Source organism: Podarcis tiliguerta, assembly GCF_965153285.1.
Source record: "Podarcis tiliguerta genome assembly, chromosome: 13".
NCBI lineage: Eukaryota > Metazoa > Chordata > Lepidosauria > Squamata > Lacertidae > Podarcis > Podarcis tiliguerta.
The window spans coordinates 38,392,218-38,411,387 of NC_139546.1; the positions used below are offsets into that span (position 1 = coordinate 38,392,218).

General features: G+C 48.2%; 1 protein-coding gene across 4 annotated transcripts in view; it reads left to right on the forward strand.

The window, feature by feature from the left end:
* Positions 1 to 3,190: 3,190 nt before the first annotated feature.
* Positions 3,191 to 19,170, forward strand: part of LOC310662767 (uncharacterized protein) — a gene marked incomplete at its 3' end in the record, with an annotated part of 114,484 nt that continues 98,504 nt past the window's right edge. Inside the window, exons 1-7 of one of the 4 annotated variants that reach the window (XM_083409860.1) lie at positions 3,196 to 3,836; positions 10,545 to 10,599; positions 13,911 to 14,206; positions 15,088 to 15,233; positions 17,041 to 17,105; positions 17,731 to 17,954; positions 18,540 to 18,799. In XM_083409860.1, the coding sequence (XP_083265986.1) occupies positions 3,347 to 3,836; positions 10,545 to 10,599; positions 13,911 to 14,206; positions 15,088 to 15,233; positions 17,041 to 17,105; positions 17,731 to 17,954; positions 18,540 to 18,799 (1,536 nt within the window). In that variant the 5' untranslated portion in view covers positions 3,196 to 3,346. Of the gene's footprint in view, positions 3,837 to 10,544; positions 10,600 to 13,910; positions 14,207 to 15,087; positions 15,234 to 17,040; positions 17,106 to 17,730; positions 17,955 to 18,539; positions 18,800 to 19,170 lie in introns of all 4 variants that reach the window. The other 3 variants (XM_083409858.1, XM_083409857.1, XM_083409859.1) reach the window with 3 other exon arrangements.

Here is a 19,170-nt window from a genome sequence, read left to right on the forward strand (position 1 = left end):
AAAATGAGGGCACAAGGAGAAGGGGACGACAGAGGACGAGATGGTTGGACAGTGTTCTCGAAGCTACAACCATGAGTTTGACCAAACTGCAGGAGGCAGTGGAAGACAGGAGTGCCTGGAGTGCTCTGGTCCATGGGGTCACGAAGAGTCGGACAGGACTAAAGAAATATATAATAAATGTTCATAAATGTACCAAGCAAACACGTACATAAATATATAAACCACATTTCTGAAGCAGCACAGGAAAACAGCCTTGAAACCATTTTCGGCTCCCAAACTGACCAAATGATTTCTCTGCAAGGTCAAGGAAATGGAAAAGCCTGCCCATTCTTTTCATTCACAAATCCTCTCTTAAGGGTATGTCTGTGTATGAATAGGCTGAGCCTGTGACCTGGCTCAGGAACTAAGTATTTATCATTTAAAAGACTGGCCAGGCTCCCCAGGGTATCCAATCAAGTAAGCATTAACAGATAACCTGCCAGACAGGAAGTAAACAACACACTCAGATTTCTGTTGTAGACCGCCTCTTCTGTGATGTAGGTATGATGTTTCTGGGGGTGGTCTTGGACTCCAAGGTGGGCAATTTAAAATGTCTATATAAGGGCAGACACACCTTGGTTCTGGGTTCTCCTCCTCCTGCTGCATGTGAAGAGGGGCATCCTGTTGCAACAGATCAATAAAGATCAGGCTTACTAGCTGCTTTGCTGCTCAATATTCTCTGGTTGGCCTCTTATTTTCTCCGACCGATGGAGAACCTGCAAAGGACTCTATAAGGGCTCTTGTGTCCCCCATAAGGGAATAAGGGCAGATTTATGTTTATTATACAGGCTTGAGGTGTCTTCATTTGGTGAAAGGTGGGCTGGAGTGAACTATCAGGGGGGATTTGTTTGGAATTATCTCAGTCATTTATTTCCAATTCAGCCATTGTTCCACTTTATTAGCTGTTCTGCAATGCTTCCCGGGGGGGGGGGGGGGGAGAGAGCAAACAACACATTTCCATCAGCAGGCAAACAAAAAAGAGTATGATCTGAGGCAAGGAGGAAATGCGAAACCCTTTGTCTAAATTTCCTTCCATAGAAGTTCAGTGAAAAACAATTCATAGAGGTGTTCACAGAGGAATTTATGAAGTCTATTAATCCATTTATACACATGTACAGTAAACAGAAATGGTCATTTTGGCTGCAGATTTGCCCCACACTTCAAATGACCCTTCCCACAGCATCCATTTCTTGCTCACTGTGGTGTGAATGGAAGAAACTACACACAGAAAAGAAAACACACACGTGGAAGGTCAATTTCTATTTTTACTCATAGTTTACAGCAGAAGAGCAATGCTTGGGCAGCAGTAGAAAGCAGCCGCCGACAGATGGGAAAACCCTTGAGATGCATCATGTTTCCTTAACTGTTGTTAGAGAACTAAGGTACTGATGGGACCCAGAGCGTTTGAGAAAGCGTTGAGTTTCCCTTCCCCTGCCAAAAGACAAAGCAGAGGAGGAAAAGAGGGAAAACCGCTCCTTCTGCCCTGGGATGGCAAATTTTTTCTCAGTGCAGCCCAAAATGCCCCCAGCCCCCAATCGTCTGCCGAAAGAGAGGGAGGGAGAGAAAGAGAGAGAGAGAGAGAGAGAGAAAGAAAGAAAAGAAAAGAAAAGAAAGAGAGAGAAAGAAAAGAAAAGAAAAGAAAAAGAAAGCAAGCAGGCAGGCAGGCTTTCCTGCAAGCTCCCTCCAGCGTTGGCACCACCTGCTGCAGGTGCCCAAAGAGCCCGCGGACTCCACCCTGCCAAGCACCTTTGGTGCTGCTTTCCCGAAGGTGCCACTTGCAGTTCAGGGGAGCCAACTTGAATAAGCTATTCAGGGGTGCAGGTAAGCCTCGCCCCACATAATGGATCACAAGATCACATCCTTTGAATGGCTGTGACCGTCAACCGTGGAGGTGGACCTGGCCCCTTCAAATATTTTAGGGGGGGCAAAGGGACCTCAGGCCCTGGGAGTTGGCTCCTATGCTGCAGTTAATTCCAATGAAGATCTGGGCCAGGGGTCAGCAAACATACCGCGCCTCGGGCCAGTGTCTCCAGCGCCTCCTCCAACTCAGATGTGCACTGGAAATAATGCTTGCACATGCACAAATAACGCATGCGCATGCGCACAAGCTATTTCCGGTGCTCCTCCAACCCGGAAGTGGCATATGGAGGGCCAAAGGTTCCTCATGACTGGAATGCACCTCTGCTTTTAAGGACAGGGTGGGTGATGTTCAACTTTGGTGGTGGTTGCGAATGATGACAAAACTCAGCCACAAGCAAACATGGAAGCTTTCCCTATACTGCAAGTCATAGCTGCACACCCCTGTACAAAGTTGGAAATAGTTTCTGTGCTAAGTGGTCCAGCAAGCTTTTTGTAAGTGTTGAGCAAGGAAACAGCGCCGATAAGAGCGGGCAGTGGCAGTGGGTGACCCTGGGCCAGATAAACGAGTGCCTTGGGCCTTATCCGGCCTGCGGACCTTAGTTTGGGGACCCCTGATCTGGGCGGTCAGGTGTGGGGCATCCCCCTCCGTGTAGTAGTGAAGCTGGAGCAGACTCACGTGCATGGCATCCTCTCCTTCAGTGCCCTCTGGGGATGGCACACATCCATCAACCGGAATTGCCTTCAGTTTCACCCTGAACTTCCGCAGCTGGTCTTTCTCCAGGTTCCCGAGGGTGTCCACCAGGCACCGGCGCGTGGGCGTTCGCAGGAAAAAAATTTTTTGGGGGAGGGGGTAGGAATTTTGTTGGGGAGGCAAAGCCGACGTGATTGTTCAGTTAAGTATTTCTCTTGTTTTACTTCATCTAGGCCCCCCTGGTTGCGCCCCCCTGCAGCGGCCGGCCGTCTTCCGGATCCCGCAGCCAGAAGGTGGGCAGCCACTTTGGGTTCTCCGACGAAGAGGCGGCGGCCAAGGGCTTCCCTTCCGCGCTGAGAAAGAGGCGCGCGCCACCCTCTTTCTTTGCTCACCAGGCGGTTTCGTTTCTGCCCTTCTGGGTCCTGCGGTTAAGCAAGGGCGGGTGTGCCCCTTTTGGCAACGAGGGGAGGGATACACGATTAGAAGTTGTGCTAATACACGATTGGAAGTTGTGCTAAACTTGGAAGGAAGCGAGGTGTTTTCATTTTGCCCGTCCGCCCCCCCCCCCCGCCAGCCAGCCATCTCTGCTCGGCAGGAGGAAACCTCGGGAGTGTTGGCCACCAACTCCGCCCCCGCTAAGCGCCCGCCGAGGAGCCGCTTCCTCGAGGGCGTCGCCCGCTTCCTTCTTCCTCCTTCGGACGCTGCCGCCTCTCCGGCTCTGCCGCCGGGCGAGACTTTCCTCTGGGCAGGGGCGCCATGGCGACCCACGAAGACCCCTCGGCGAAGGAGCCCCTGGAGGAAGGAGGCGAGAAGCTGAAGGCGAAAGAGGCCGGCCGGTCCACCGAGAAGAAGGCGGGGACGGAGGTGGATCCCCTCCTCAAGTTGCAGAGACGGCAGAGGTCCCGAAGCCTTTACGGTGCTGGGCACCCGAGTAGCAGCGGCGGCGACTTTTCCTTCTGGCGCCTCCCCAGGAGCAGTCTTCATATCTCTTGCGCCTTGCGATGGGCCCTGCAGGATTTGAAAGAGGACGAGCGGCGGAGGTTCCGGCGCAAACTGCGCGAGATCCCGCTCAAGGAGGGCTTCGTCCGCATCCCCGAGGAGGTTCTGTACAAGGCAGGCGCCTTTCGCCTCGGAGACCCGCTGCTCAGCTACTACGGCGGAATTTACGCAGTCGAGGTGGCGGCCAAAGCACTGAGGGCCGTTGGTCGCAAAGACAAGGTGGACAGGCTCCTCTCCGTCAGGGATGGTAAGGCTTTGGTGGATCGTGACCTTCGCAGTCGATCAGTCTGACAGCAGCGCTGAGCTGCAGCCGCGAAGGAGAGAAGGAAAAACAACCATCCGTTCAGAATTTTTGGAAGTATCTTTACTTTAGCGCCAGGCATTTAGCGCATATAGAATAATTTGGTATGTTTCAGCAGTCTGGTGGCTTTAAAAATTACAAATACCATCAGCGCCCTTAGGACACACAGAACAATACCCATTACAATTAATAGCCAAAATATGTAGAAAAAGAACAAGGAAGTAAAAATGTGACCACAATAAGCTTTGGACCATTTCAAACAGTTCTCACAGCAGCAGCCATACTTAGAGAGAAGTGGATCAAATAATATAGCACTCACAGCACTTTATTCTAGTCTAAATATTTTGGCATTTTTTTTGCTGTTGGGTCCACATACATTAGAGATTGGGATGGATATGATCCACCGACAGTCTGCTGGGGGTGTGGCTGTATCATTGTGGGTGGAGAGAAGCTTACTGTGGGGTGCACACTCTCCGTTCCTCATTTTTAATATATAGGCTCTTCTTGGCAATGGCTGACACCCTTGACAGTTTTTTGGACCCCAAAAATCACTGGGTTGGACACAATGCCATCAGGAGCGGCCTTCCAGGAGCAGCTTCTGCCAGAGGGGCTTTTCATAGCCATCCTTTTCCTTGTAAGAATTCTCAGGTCATTGTCAATCTTGCTTCAGATTGAGAGGCAACTGGTGAAATTCAGAAGGAAAAGGTCACTTTCACCTTTCTTTTCTATTGATTTTTCCATGTATACTTCTTCTAACAATATATCTTTAACAATTTTTCACATTTCGACCCTCCTCCCCTGGACTTCCCTCATACTTCCGTTTTGTTTTATTTCCATATCGTTCACCCTGCATATTGTTTCCCTAAAATTTGGTCAATACATATACAGTGGTACCTCGGGTTAAGAACTTAATTCGTTCTGGAGGTCCGTTCTTAACCTGAAACTGTTCTTAACCTGAGGGACCACTTTAGCTAATGGGGCCCCCCGCTGCTGCTGTGCCGCCGCCACCCGATTTCTGTTCTTATCCTGAAGCAAAGTTCTTAACCTGAGGTACTATTTCTGGATTAGCACAGTCTGTAACCTGAAGCATCTGTAACCTGAGGTGCCACTGTAGTCTTATTTTTTGTTGTAAACAGTTGTGATTGTTTACTCAAACCCTGCCAATGAGTCCATTTCTTTATGTTGCCTCTTCATATTTGTTGTAAATGGTTCCCATTCTCCTTTAAAGTCTTTGTTGTCCTTTTCATGTAGTTTTTCTGTTAGTTTTGCCAGTTCTGCATATTCCATAAGTTTCCCTTGCCATTGTACTTTTGTTGGTATTTCTTCTGTCTTCTAAGTTTGTGCTAATATAATTCTTGCTGCTGTTGTTGCATACATAAATAATTTCCAATTTTCTTTTTTTACATCTTGGTCTAAAATTCCTAGAAGGAATGCTTCTGGTTTCTTAACAAAAGTCTTTTTAAACATTTTTATCAATTCATTAGGTATCATTTCCCAATAATTTCTAATCTTTTTGCATTCCCACCACATATGATAGAATGTCCCATCTTTTTCTTTACATTTCCAACAAGTTTTTGATCCCTTTTTATACATTTTGACCTCTTTCTCTGGTGTTATATACCATCTATATATCATTTTCATATAATTCTCTTTCCGTAAGATACAATCTGTAAATTTTAGGTTCACCTTCCACATCTTTTCCCAATCTTCAAGTTGTATATTATGACCTAAACCCTGAGCCCACTTTATTTGTGCTGACTTTACCATTTCATCTAACGTTTCCCCATAAAGTAGGAGATAATACGTTTTTTAAAGTAATTTTGTGTCACTCTCGACTATCTCTTTTTGAAAGTTTGAAACTGTATAACTAAAACCTTTCTTATTGTCTTAATTAAACTGTTCATTTAATTGTCTATGTTGTAGCCAGCTTTGTAAAAAGGTCTTCAGTTCCTCATATCCTTTCAGCCTTAACCCTTTTCCCGCCTCTATTAATAATTCTCTATATGTCGGCCAATTCCTCCCTTACTGTGTGGTTTTAATGCTAATGCTTCCACCGGTGAGAGCCACCATGGGTTTTTTGGTTCTAGAAAGTTTTTATATTTATTCCAAACTTTTATAAGTGTTTTTCTTATTATATGATTATGAAAACATTTTTTTAATCTTTCCTGTACCATAATTATGAATGCCAACCAAATCTATTATCATGTCCTTCCAAGTCCAGTATTTCATCTCTTTCTAATTTTATCCAATCCTGAATCCACGTGATGCAAGCTGCTTCATAGTATAATTTCAAGTCTGGAAGGGAGAAGCCAGAGGAGGCTGACATCCACCCCCCACAACCCGCCCATCGGTGGGGTTCTGAACTACCTCACCCTCACTGGCGGTGGGAGGAGGGGGTGGGAAGCTAAGGAAAGAATCGCCATCCTCCTCTGTGTCCTCAAAAACTGCTTCCCAACCCCCCACCACAACCCCATCCCCATTGGAGAGTCCTCAGGGTGTTCCTCCTCATCAGAGCTCTCAGCGACTTCATCAACTATTCCCCCCCCCAAGGGTGGGAATCCCTCAAAGTCCCCCTCATCCTCTGTGGGTCCAAACACTTCTCCAAAAAAACTCCCCAGGGATTTGGGCTTGTCTGGGGAAAGAGCGTGGAATTCCTCTATGAGAAACTCCTCTGTCACGCACCCCTCGGGAATCCACACATTTTCAGAACTGGGCACCCCCTCCCAGGCAACTAGATATTCTAGTTGATGTCCGTTCCACCTGGAGTCAAGTCTCTCTGTCACTTCGTTGCATTGTTCCCTCTCTTCTGTGTTTAGTGAGGTGGGCACCTCCTGCCCCCTCCCTGGGCAGCCGTGCCTCTCCCTGTAAGGTGACAGCAGGGACCTGTGGAAAACCGGGTGCATTCTCATGTTGTTTGGCAGCTTCAACCTAAATGCTACTGGATTGACCTGCTGGATGACCTCAAAGGGGCCCACTCTCCTAGGCTGCAGTTTCTTGCACCTCCCCCTCAAGGGCAGCCCCTGAGATGACAACCAAACCTTGTCTCCCACCTGTATGACCTCCCCTGGTCTTCTATGCTTGTTGGCCTCCTTCTTGTATGCCTCCTTTGCCCTCTCCAAGTTCATCTTGAGCTGTTGGTGTATGGCCTCCATCTCTTCCGTAAATTGCTCTGTGGCCGGCACACTCCAAGCCTCCTCCCCCCCATCCTGGGAAGGCCCTGGGGTGGCACCCCCAATTGGCAAGAAAGGGACTCATCCCTGTGGATACATGTTCAGCATTATTGTACACAAACTCTGCCAGTGCTAGCTTCTCCACCCAATCATTCTGCCTCTGATTGACATAACAGCACAAGTACTGCTGCAAAATGGTATTCGCTCTCTCAGCTTGTCGGTTAGTTTCTGGGTGCCTTGCTGTCGAGAAGCTCACCTCTACCTGCAACAAACTCATGAGCTTGTGCCAGAAACGCGAGGTGAACTGCCTTCTATGGTCTGAAATTACCCTCGAAGGGACCCATGCAGTTGGAATATGTGATCCACGAACAACCTGGTGGTCTCCTCTGCTGTCACTGGATGGGAACATGCCACAAAGTGGCACATCTTAGTTAGTAGATCCATCACACCATCTTACCTCTGGATATGGGCAGGTTCGTCATGAAGTCTATGGACACCACCTCCCATGGCCTCCCGGGTGTGGGCAAGGGTTCTAGCAACCCCGCCGGCGCCACCCTCTCACCCTTTGCCCTTTGACACATGTCGCATCCTCGCACATAATCTCGCACATCCTCCCTTACTTTGGGCCACCAAAAATCTCGTGTAACTAACAACATGGTCTTGTGTTGCCCAAAATGCCCCGCAGTGGGGTTGTCATGGAGCTGTTTGAGAACTCTGACCCTTAGGGACTCTCCTGGTACATACAATGCTCTTCTGTAGAACAACAGCCCCCCTTTCTCCTCACCCCCCCTGCTCCCAACCCCCGCTTGAGCTCGCTGAATTTCCTTTGAGCAAAGTCATCTTCTCTGGTGAGTCGCACCAGTTCTGATTCTTCCACTAGTGCTCCTCCACAGATCCATTTGTCCTTCTATAACATATGTCTGGCCACGGGGGTCCTTCTTCCTCCAAATACTCTGGTTTCCAAGATAACGCATCTGCCCTCATGTTCCGCTCTCCCGGGACGTACTGGATCCTAAAGTTAAAGTTGGCAAAAAACTCCGCCCAACGGATCTGCCTCTGGCAGTTCGCCAGTATTCCAAGTCCTTGTGATCTGTATGCACCTGTATCTGCTGCTGAGCCCCAATCAGGAAGTGTCTCCACTGCTTAAAAGCCGCAAAAATTGCCAACAATTCTTTGTCATAGATACTGTAGTTTTGTTCCAATTTGTTCAGTTTCCGGGAGAAAAAGGCGCAAGGCCTCCAATCCCCCCCCTGCATCTTTGCTGCAACACGACTCCTCCGATGGCCCGATCGGAGGTGTCAGTTTCCACCTGTAATGGGTTGTCAGGATTCACGTGCAGTAGCTGCTCCTCTGATGCAAAAACATTCTTTAGTTTCTCAAATCCCCTTTGCGCCTCCTCAGTACACAGAAACTTTTTCTTCCCACTGAGACAATCAATTATGGGCACTGACAAGTGGGCAAAGTTCTTGATAAACTTTCTGTAGAAGTTGCTGAAGCCAAGGAATCTCTGTACATCCTTCTTTGTTTTTGGGTTTTTCCCATTCCAAAACCGCTCTCACCTTCTCCCGGTCCATTGCCAGTCCCCTATCTGACAGCCAGTACCCTAGGAACTCCACTTCCCAAACATGGAACTGGCATTTCTCCAGATTGACCCATAACTGATGCTCCTTTAGCTTCTCCAAGACTTGCCGGACATCTCTTATGTGCTGTTCCTCGTTCTCCGAGAAGACTAGTATGTTGTCCAAAAAGCAGATGCAGTTCCGGTACAGTAGGGACCCCAGTACGTGGTACATGAACGCCTGGAAACAGGGGCTTTCTCTTTGTAATCCACACGGCATAATGAGATATTCAAATGCCCCTGGGGGGTAAAAACATGGTCATCTTCCATTCGTCCCCCTCCCGCACCCTGATCAGATTGTACGCTCCCCTGAGGTTAAGTTTGGTAAAAACCCTGCCCCACCTGACTCTCACCAAAATGCCGTCGATTCTCGGCATGGGGAAGGCCAGGGGTTCCGTCAAGGAGTTGACAATCCTGAGATCCACCGCTAGGAGGCTCTCTTTTCTCCCCTTCTTGTCCACAAAGAACACAGGACTCCCTTGCACCACCTAGGATTCCTTGATGAAACCCCTCCTCAAGTTCTTATCAATAAACTCCTTCAAATCATGTATTTCTTGGTCGGACATTGAGTTCAGCTTACCTGCCGGCAGCTTGGCCCCTGGGACTAAATTGATCTGACAATCGTACGGCCGATGTGGGGGTAACGTATCAGCTTCCCACTCGCTGAACACCTCCTCAAAATCCGTGTACTGCGGAGGGATTTTCTCCTTCTCCCCCAGACGCATTGTCGCGACCTTGTCTTTCCTCTCCTGTGGCTCCCCCCCCAACAATGCTCTACACATTGTGCCGACCTGAAAGTAAGGGATCGTGGTGCCACGACACCACTGGATCATGGAGAGCCAACCAACTCATTCCCATAATAATGGGGGGTCCTGCCAAGGTGGCCACGTGAAAGGCAATGGTTTCGGAGTGTGTGGAGACCCTCATTTTCATGGGGGGTGTCTGGTGTGTCACTCCCCCCCCCAGCAACTCCCTCCCATCAATGGTGGTTATTTGCAATGGAAAGTCAGGAGGCAGCTGGTGCAGCTGATGCTGCAAAGCAAAGTCCCTGCTGAAAAACTTTGCACTGGCACCAGAATAAACAAACGCTTGTACTTCCACTGGGTGGCCATTAGGGAGCTCCAGCAACACCCTGACCACTATGCCTGCTTTGGGAGGGCATGGTCAGGGCTCTTCTACTGCGCTCCTGCCTGGCCGCTGCCCCAGTTTCCGTTCCCCCACCATCACTTGTCAGCCTTGATGCTGCGGGCAAGCCTTGGCAAAGTGCCCTGGTCGTTGACACTTTTTGGCTGTTTTCCAGTCCCTTCCCTCCTTTTTCCTGCTTGTTCCTCCTATACCGCTGCGGACAGTGGTAAAGGCGGAGGAGGAGGAAGGAGCACCTTTCTCCTTTCTCGCTGCTCGTCCCTCTGCCACTCGCAAGAGCAGGCGTAGGAGCCTGGTTGGGAGAGGCATAGTGCAGCGCAGCTGAAAGTATGCTGGAAAAGTTGTCTTATATTCGAGTATATGCGGTACTCTTTTTCCTCTGGAAACCCAAACAAAAAATCCACCCCATTTTGCATAAAATGCCCCAGAAATGCATTGAATTTGCCAGATTGGATTCCATCATTTTTTAAATAGAGAAATTATCAGTGAAAGGTCAAGGATGTGTCAGTAAGTTGGCCCAAACTTTCTCTGAATAAGTGTTTTCTGGTTCTGGGTGTTTTGACCGTTGATAAGTGGTATTTGGAAGGTCATTGGTTAAGGGAATAAGCGCTTAACCATCAAGAACGCACTAGAGCCAATTCAATACAGAAAAAGACTGCGGGGGGGGGGGGGGAGAGAGAGAATAAAACACCCAATTTTGACCTCTCCCTTACCTGCCCACAGGTTACAGTACCAAGTCCCGTGTTATGCAGAGGAATGTAAGAATGAAAAAAGGGTGGTAAGTCCATCACAATTCTGTTTGCAGCTTACAGTGGAAGAGCAATGATTGGATGCTATGAGTTTCAGAAGACAGGATTAGACCTTAGCTTGGGAGAGAGCTGCATCTAGGAACCAGGATGGGCAAATGTGTTTCTCGAAAGAACAGTGCTAAGAGATTTGGTGATAAGCAAGGGGGACGAGGGACTGACAACCCCCAAATTTCAAGGAGGGGTCTGGATCACCTCAATATTCTGTGGTTGTGACCATGGACGTAGGCAGGGGGCCAGCTGTCCCTCACCTCCAAATCCTTCTGGGATCTGATTGTGAACAGAATGTGAGTAAACTTTTTAAATACTTTTACAGAAGACTGTTGTGTCTTATCTTTTATGAGGGAATAAGGGGGAAATACCAGAACAGTTATTATAGAGGCGAGCCTGAGCAAACGCATCCGCTGTGAGTTTAAAAAGGGGGATGTTACTCTGCTAAACTGTGAACTTGTTTACACAAGTTGGAAAGGCTATAATCAAACAATATATCCTCTCCTGCATCCCTGAACATTCCCACATGGTTTGCATGCAGGGCTGGCCCCAGACATTTTGGAGCCTGAGGCAAATCAAATTGGTGTTCCCCCAGGAATTGTATTTGCTAAGGGTGTGTGTTGGAAAACACAGGGGAAAGTCACTTCTCTCCTTTCTTTTCCTCCTGCCTCCTTTCCTTCTCAGCATCCCCACCAGCAATGAGCAGTGGCAGGAGCAGCATCAGTGGCAGGGAAGACCCTCACCCTGCTGTGGGGGGAGGCAGTGCTGGGGCTTCTGCTCCTCTCAAGGAGAAAAAAAAAGAGAGGGGAAGTCGCATGCAATCTAGGGGGGTCCTTAATAAGAGATGGCAATCTTTTTCCACAATGCATGTTATGTACACACATGCACACACTTTCCCTTTTTCAAAACCAACACCTAAATGTATACAAAATCCAATCTGTGGGTGGTGGGCTCTGGGAGGAGGACTCTCATGCTAAACCTTGAGTTAACTTGGTTGATTAGCCAGCTCTGCTAGAAAGACTGCCCCATTCTGCTCCCGGTATATTTCTGAGGTCCATTATTTACAGCTGCCCAGGGGCAGAAGGGTTCCCCACTTTGGCCTTTTAAAAAACCCTAAAATCAAATCCTGAGTTGCCAGTTTGTCAGCTCCCCACTCCCTGATGGGGTGGCTAGTGGCTATTGCCTTCTGCTGGTGGAAAGGAGGCTGCCTTACCTAAAAGCCAGCTTGATAATAATAATACTACAGCCCAGATGGGAGAGAGGGAGAAGCAACAACAAGAGAGGCAGCTGATGGGATTGAGCTTCCTTTACAGATTTGGGCCACCAGCACAGCTTCAAACCAGCCACACACCTTCCTTTCAGGTCTCTGTTTTGAAAATCACTCCATTACAACATTGCCCTCCTTGTTCCTTGGGGGTACAAGTGAAGTCGTAACAGTTCAATTTTCAAAACAGGTGTGCAGCTGAGGAGGGGGAGAGTTAGTGGGCTGCGAAGAGGCACCCAAGCAAGGTGAAATAAGCTGCCTCTTCATGGGCAGCCTGGCTCTGTTTGCATGCAGAAAGTATAAAAACTAAGTTAGCAGGGGCATCAGCCTTGGATGCAACCTAGAGAGCAGTGCAAAATGTATCACTATCACGAAGACTGCGTATATTCTTGGCCGTTAAAAAAGGGATGGCAAATCCATTCCAGTCCGGCTTCTGCGCTGGTCATGGGACCGAGACGGCTCTGGTCACCCTAACAGATGATCTCCGCAGGCAGCTAGATCGAGGCGGGTCGGGGCTGCTGATTCTTCTAGACCTGTCAGCAGCCTTCGACATGGTCGATCACGAACTCCTGGACCACCGCCTTGCCGACATGGGGATCCAGGGCACAGTCCTTCAATGGCTGCGCTCGTTTCTCTCTGGTCGGGGACAGAGGGTGGCGCTTGGGGGGGAATTGTCATCGCGCCACTCCCTGGTGTGTGGAGTGCCTCAGGGTGCGATTCTCTCTCCGATGCTTTTTAACATCTTTATGCGCCCCCTCGCCCAGCTTGTCCGGAGTTTTGGGCTGGGTTGCCATCAGTATGCCGATGACACCCAACTCTATCTGTTGATGGATGGCCATCCTGACTCAGCCCCAGACACACTGACCAGATGCCTGGAAGCTGTGGCTGGATGGTTACGTGGGAGCCGGTTGAAGTTAAATCCTTCGAAGACAGAGGTCCTCTGGCTGGGACGGGGCGATATGGGATTGAGGGGGCAACTCCCATCTCTTGCGGGGGTGCAACTAGTGCCAGCATCGTCCGTTAAGAGTTTGGGTGTAATCTTCGATACCTCCCTCTCTATGGAGGCGCAGATTACAGCTATAACAAAGGCGGCATTTTTTCATCTCCGCCAAGCTAAGCAGTTGGCTCCTTATCTCTCTCGCCCTGACCTAGCCACTGTGATCCATGCGACGGTCACCTCCAGACTGGATTATTGTAACTCGCTCTACGTGGGGCTGCCCTTGAGACTGACCCAGAAACTCCAGCGGGTGCAGAATGCCGCAGCGAGACTCCTTATGGGGTCGTCGCTGCGAGATCACATTCATCCGGTACTATACCAGCTGCACTGGCTCCCGGTGGAGTACAGGATCAGGTTTAAGGTGCTGGTTTTAACCTTTAAAGCCCTATACGGCCTAGGACCCTCGTACCTACGGGACCTCCTCTCCTGGTATGCCCCACAGAGCAACCTATGGTCTGCAAATAAAAACATCCTGAAGGTCCCAGGCCTCAGAGAGGTTAGGCTCGCCTCAACTAGAGCCAGAGCTTTCTCGGCTGTGGCACCAATCTGGTGGAATGCTCTGTCACAAGAGACTAGGGCCCTGCGGGACTTGACATCTTTCCGCAGGGCCTGTAAGACAGAGCTGTTCCACCAGGCCTTTGGTCAGGGCGCAGCCTGACCCCCCTCCTCTGGCAATCTGCACAGGGTCTTGCTTGCTGGTTGCCATCAATTTGTTTTTGATTGATTTTATGGTGAAAAGTTTTTAGAATGTTGGATTGTTTTGACTGTTGTTAGCCGCCCTGAGCCCAGCTTTGGCTGGGGAGGGCGGGGTATAAATAAAAAATTTTATTATTATTATTATTACATCATGCTTTGTTTTCAATGTGGAATAAATCAGCATGTTTACCAGGTTGCAATGGAAAAGCAGATCTCAGCATGCTCAGAGGATTAATGAGGGCAGCAGAGAACCCCAGCCCCAGCTTGTATCCCAATCAACCTCTAATTCTCTCCCCACAACAATGCCTAAAATCAAATAAATGTTTTTGCCACAGGTCACTGGAAGGAGTCGCTATCACTGGTGATGAAATAGTCTGCAAGGGAAGAAAAGAATTACTTGAAATTATTGAAAAGGACCTAGAATTCTTTTTACGTGAATTATGCTATGGCTTTATTATCACACAGAAAGAATACCGAGACTTTCAGAAAGCAGAGGAAGACTCCAAAGAGAAAAGTCAAAAACTGCTGAATATGATCCAGGAAAGGGGGGAGGCAACTTGTTGCTGGTTCCTGGAACAAGTAAAAAGGAAACATCCAGGCTCCTTTCAGATTCTGCTAGTTGCAGTCCATGGTGAGTTTGACTTAGAGTACTTTCTAAGCTCCAAGGACAGTTCAACTACCTTCCTTTTCCTTCCAGCATTCATTCCATCTCCGCCAAGCTAAGCAGTTGGCTCCTTACCTCTCTCGCCCTGACCCAGCCACTGTGATCCACGCGACGGTCACCTCCAGACTGGATTATTGTAACTCGCTCTACGTGGGGCTGCCCTTGAGACTGACCCAGAAACTCCAGCGGGTGCAGAATGCTGCAGTGAGACTCCTTACGGGGTCTTCGCTGCGAGATCACATTCACCCGGTGCTATACCAGCTGCACTGGCTCTCGGTGGAGTACAGGATCAGGTTTAAGGTGCTGGTTTTAACCTTTAAAGCCCTATACGGCCTAGGACCCTCGTACCTACGGGACCGCCTCTCCTGGTATGCCCCACAGAGAAACTTACGGTCTTCAAATAAAAACATCTTGAAGGTCCCAGGCCACAGAGAAGTTAGGCTGGCCTCAACTAGAACCAGGGCTTTTTCGGCTGTGGCTCCGATCTGGTGGAACACTCTGTCACAAGAGACCAGGGCCCTGTGGGACTTGACATCTTTCCACAGGGCCTGCAAGACAGAACTGTTCCACCAGGCCTTTGGCCAGGGCACAGCCTGACTCCCTCCCTCGGCAATCTTCGCAGAGCTCTGGCCCAATGGTTGCCAGTGGCTTGAATTAATTAATTTTATAATGAATGATTTTAGAGTGTTGTTTGTGCTGTACTTTTGTACTGTTTTATTGTTGTTAGCCGCCCTGAGCCTGGCTTCGGCTGGGGAGGGCGGGATATAAATAAAATTTTATTATTATTATTATTATTATTATTATTATTATTATTATTATTATGTCAGGTAAAGAATTGTCTTTTACAGGCTCAGGTAAAAAATTGGTCCAGGCGACAAGCTCCTCAGTGACGCAGTCAGAATCCCCACTGTTTGCAGAGGAAGGAAGAAGAACCAAGATGGAAAACCCAGCATGTTCTGGGACAAGAGTCGTGTGTAACCTGTGTCCCAGTGAGGTAGGTGACTGGACGTCTTACTTGCATAGACATTGATACTTGGAAGGTGGTTCTGTCAAAGCTCTGGTGGATTTCTGGAATGGAGAAATGACCAGGGCAGCTTCTCTTCTCTGCAACTGGAGCCAAGGCAGTCCCCTGGTTGTTTATAACAATAGTTGAACAGCAACAGGCCCAGGACAGAACCCTTTGGCACCCCACTTTTAATTTTTTCCTGAGGATGAAACGGAAACATTAATGAGCACTCTCTGTGTTCCTTTGGTCAGTCAACCAGCTACAAATCTACCTAACGGTCATCCAGCCCTCATTTTGACAGCTTCCCTGCAAGACTATCATGGGGAACATTTTCAAAAGCCTTTTTGAAATCAAGATACACTAAGTCCACATCATTCCCCTAATCCACCTGATTCCATATCTCACGAAGAATGGAATCACCATTTTCTGCTTGGTCTCCCACATTTCTCGAAGTGTCTGCCATGTTGCTAGTAGTCTGTGTCTGTTTCTGTAGTGGACCTGTACTAGATTGCTTGCAGTTGCACAGCTTGAAGAAAGCAGAAAGGTTGCCTGTTTTTTGTTGATTCGGAATCACTGGCATGCCCAAAGAATTAAGAATAAATTTATGATGAAAAGTAAGTGCAGGGTTGGTTTTGTAAGAGGGTTTGATTCTGGCCTTTGCTGGAGTTAAGGATTTAGGCAGCCATCTTCATCAGTATTGGCCATCATCCCTGATCACTGGTCCTGTTAGCTAGGGATCATGGGAGTTGTAGTCCCAAAACATCTGGAGGGCCGAGTTTGCCTATGCCTGCTCTACAGTCATGGGGGGAAAGAAAGTACACCCTCTTTGAATTCTGTGGTTCTACGTAGGAGGACATAATAAACAACCACCTGTTCCTTAGCAGGTCTTCATAATAGGTAGCACATGATGTCTAACACCATGCCATGGTTTATTTAAGAGAAATAAAGCCAAAATGGAGAAGACATGTGTGGAAAAACTAAGTACACCTTACGATTCAAAAGTTTACAGAACCACCTTTAGCAGCAATAACTTGAAGTAATTGTTTTCTATATTACTTGTTTTCTGTATTACTTTATCAGTCTCTCACATCGTTGTGGAGGAATTTTGGCCCACTCTTCTTCACAACATTCTTCAGTTCATTGAGGTTTGCTGGCATTTATTTATGTGTAGGTCTCTTCAGGTCCCATCACAGCATTTCAATTGGGTTAAGGTCTGGAGTTTGACTGGGCCATTGCAACACCCCAATTCTGTTCTTTTTCAGCCATTCTGTTGTAGATTTGTAGGCATGCTTCGCATCATTGTCCTGATGCATGACCCAAATTTGGCCAAGCTTTAAGCTATCTTGGATGGCCTCATGTTTGACTCTAGAATACTATGGTATACAGAGGAATTAACTCTGACTCAATGGCTGCAATGTTCCCAGGTCCTGTGGCTGAAAAACAAGGTTTCTCCTGGCTACCCTTCCAAACAAACCATATTTGTTCAGTCTTTTTCTAACTGTACTGCCATAAACTTTTAACATTCTAACTGAGGCCTGTACAGCCTGAGATGTAACTCTTGGGTCCCCCCCCCCCAATTTCTCTGAGCATTGCACGGTCAGGCTACTACAGCCAAAATGAATGCAGAACAATGCAGATATAGAACAGCCTTTAGAGGTGTTTTTTGTGTGAGTTTGACCTCAAGCAGTGCTCCTTGGTGTGGTCATAAGGATGTTAGAAACAGACAAGAATGCCCTGTTTTCAGATGCAGAAAGGTGTCTGGCGGCCACATTAATGAATAACGATTTTGTTACAGGGTCTTCCAGAAACAGTCAGACCAGAGGTGTTTTTGGATTCAGACCGGAGTCATGAAAGATACAGGTGATCTTCCAAAGCTTTCATGAACGCCTCCCTTGTTCTCTTTGAATGGCAGTAGCACCCACCCGAGAGATGCCGGAACTGAGTTCCGGAGAGTTCTGACTCAAAGAAAGCTCTGGTGTGGTGAAAAGTAAAAATAATATGTACTCAGCCTCAGCACCTCTCATAGGCCTTTCTGGCAAAACATGAAGAAAGTGGCTTGCCCAAAACCACCCAAGGAGCTTCATGACGGAAGATCATTGTCCTGCTTTCTCTTTCTCCACTTCCTGGGCTTTATTGCCCCTTCGTCCAAATAACCATCTCTAGTTATTTCCCACCAGATTTGCTATACTGTCCAGACATTTGCTGGGAATCAGAATGATAGAATTGAAGACTTGGAAGGGACCCAGGGGATCATCTAGTCCAACCCCCTGCAATGCAGGAATATGCATCTCTCCCATACAGGGATTGAACTTGCAACCCTGGCACTGATCAGCACCATGCTCTAACCTGTGGTAGTGTTTCATTGATCTTTTATAGTCAAATATTATTGAGTCCAAGTAGTTGGGGTGGGGATTTCTTCCCATCAGGAAGATGCAGGTGGTGTTCAATCCACTTCTCTTTCCATTTTCTTCTTTGTGCCATTCAGACTGTGCTTCACGGAGGCTGGATCCTTCCTTTGCTTTTATACGGATGTCATATTTGTGGTGAGAGGAGCTGTCACCATCACCTACCACTTTGATTCGTGGTCTAAGCACCTGGCTGAACAGAACACGGAGGACTGGGTTGTCGCTGGGCCTTTGATCAACATTGAAGCAGATCCAGCAGAGGCTGTGGCAGCTGTTCACTTCCCTCACTTCTTGTGTCTTGCAGGTGTGGTAGGCAAAAAAGTTTGCAACAAAATAAATATTGCATGTAACAGGATGAGTGCAGTGATGAGCTTTGTCATCCACACTCAGGGGAGGTCATGCACAGGCTGGCTGCAGAGGAGTGGTGGGAGACACCAGTTGGGGAACCCCCAAGGGAACCCCCAGGTGAAGAAGGTGGGAGAATGACGAGGGATCAGAGGGAGCAGCCTGGGAGGAGGTGGTGTTGGAGATTAGCGAGGGAACAGGGATTAGTGAGCAAGAAGAGACTGTGACTGAGAGGAGTGCAGAATTGGAGGCAGAAGTGGAGAGGAGGGGGGGCCAGGAGACAGATGTGAGGGAGGCCGCTGAGAAGCCAGGGAGTCTCCCCTCCTGCTGTGACCAGCTTTCTTCTCCATTCGTCTCCCAGAATCAGAAGTGGTATGAAGAAGGCAGAGCAAATACAGACATGGTGTTGGAATCTCAGATCGCTTTGGGAAGGACCTGGGGTAGGAAGAGCCTTAGGCAGCAGCCTCATAGGGGCTAGATGTACCAGAATGAGTTGCAATGCTCAGTAGGTGTGGCTTCCTGGGCTACCCTTCTTTCTTTCTAGGTAAAGATGTTTCCCAAGTCTACATTGCACATTTTGTGGAAGGGGGGATGAGTCTAGAGAAGCCAGACAGAGTGGGACCGTATCGTGCTATTTTGGAAAACCCAAACTTCTCTCCACGTGGAGCCATTTTGAAAACATCATGGTCATGGTTTAAGCGGAAGATACTGGTCCACACTGTGGCACTGCTCTATCAAATGGTTCAGTTCCAGCCACCAACATTCCATCTGTACCTCCTACCCAATGACTCTTCTCTAAGAAAGGTAATTGGGATTCTCCAACTCTGGTTGGTATTCCAGACGTCCTGGATCTTTTGCTTGACCATAGGACGCCTGACAGTGTAGCTATACAAAATTATGCATCAGAGTGTGACATGGTTCATGAACTGTATCTCCCGTTGGTGGACTTGAAGTAATTTACCAAACTGCTCTCCAACATTAACATGCCCCTAGAGAGAAGATTGTCAGTTGTCACTCAATGAATTACTATATTTTTCGCTCCATAAGACACACTTTTTTCTTCCTAAAAAGTAAGGGGAAATGTCTGTGCATCTTATGGAGCAAGTGCGTCGTCCTTGGAGCTGAATTACCCAGGGGCAAAAAGCAGATCATGCTTTTTTTGGCAAGAGGGAAGT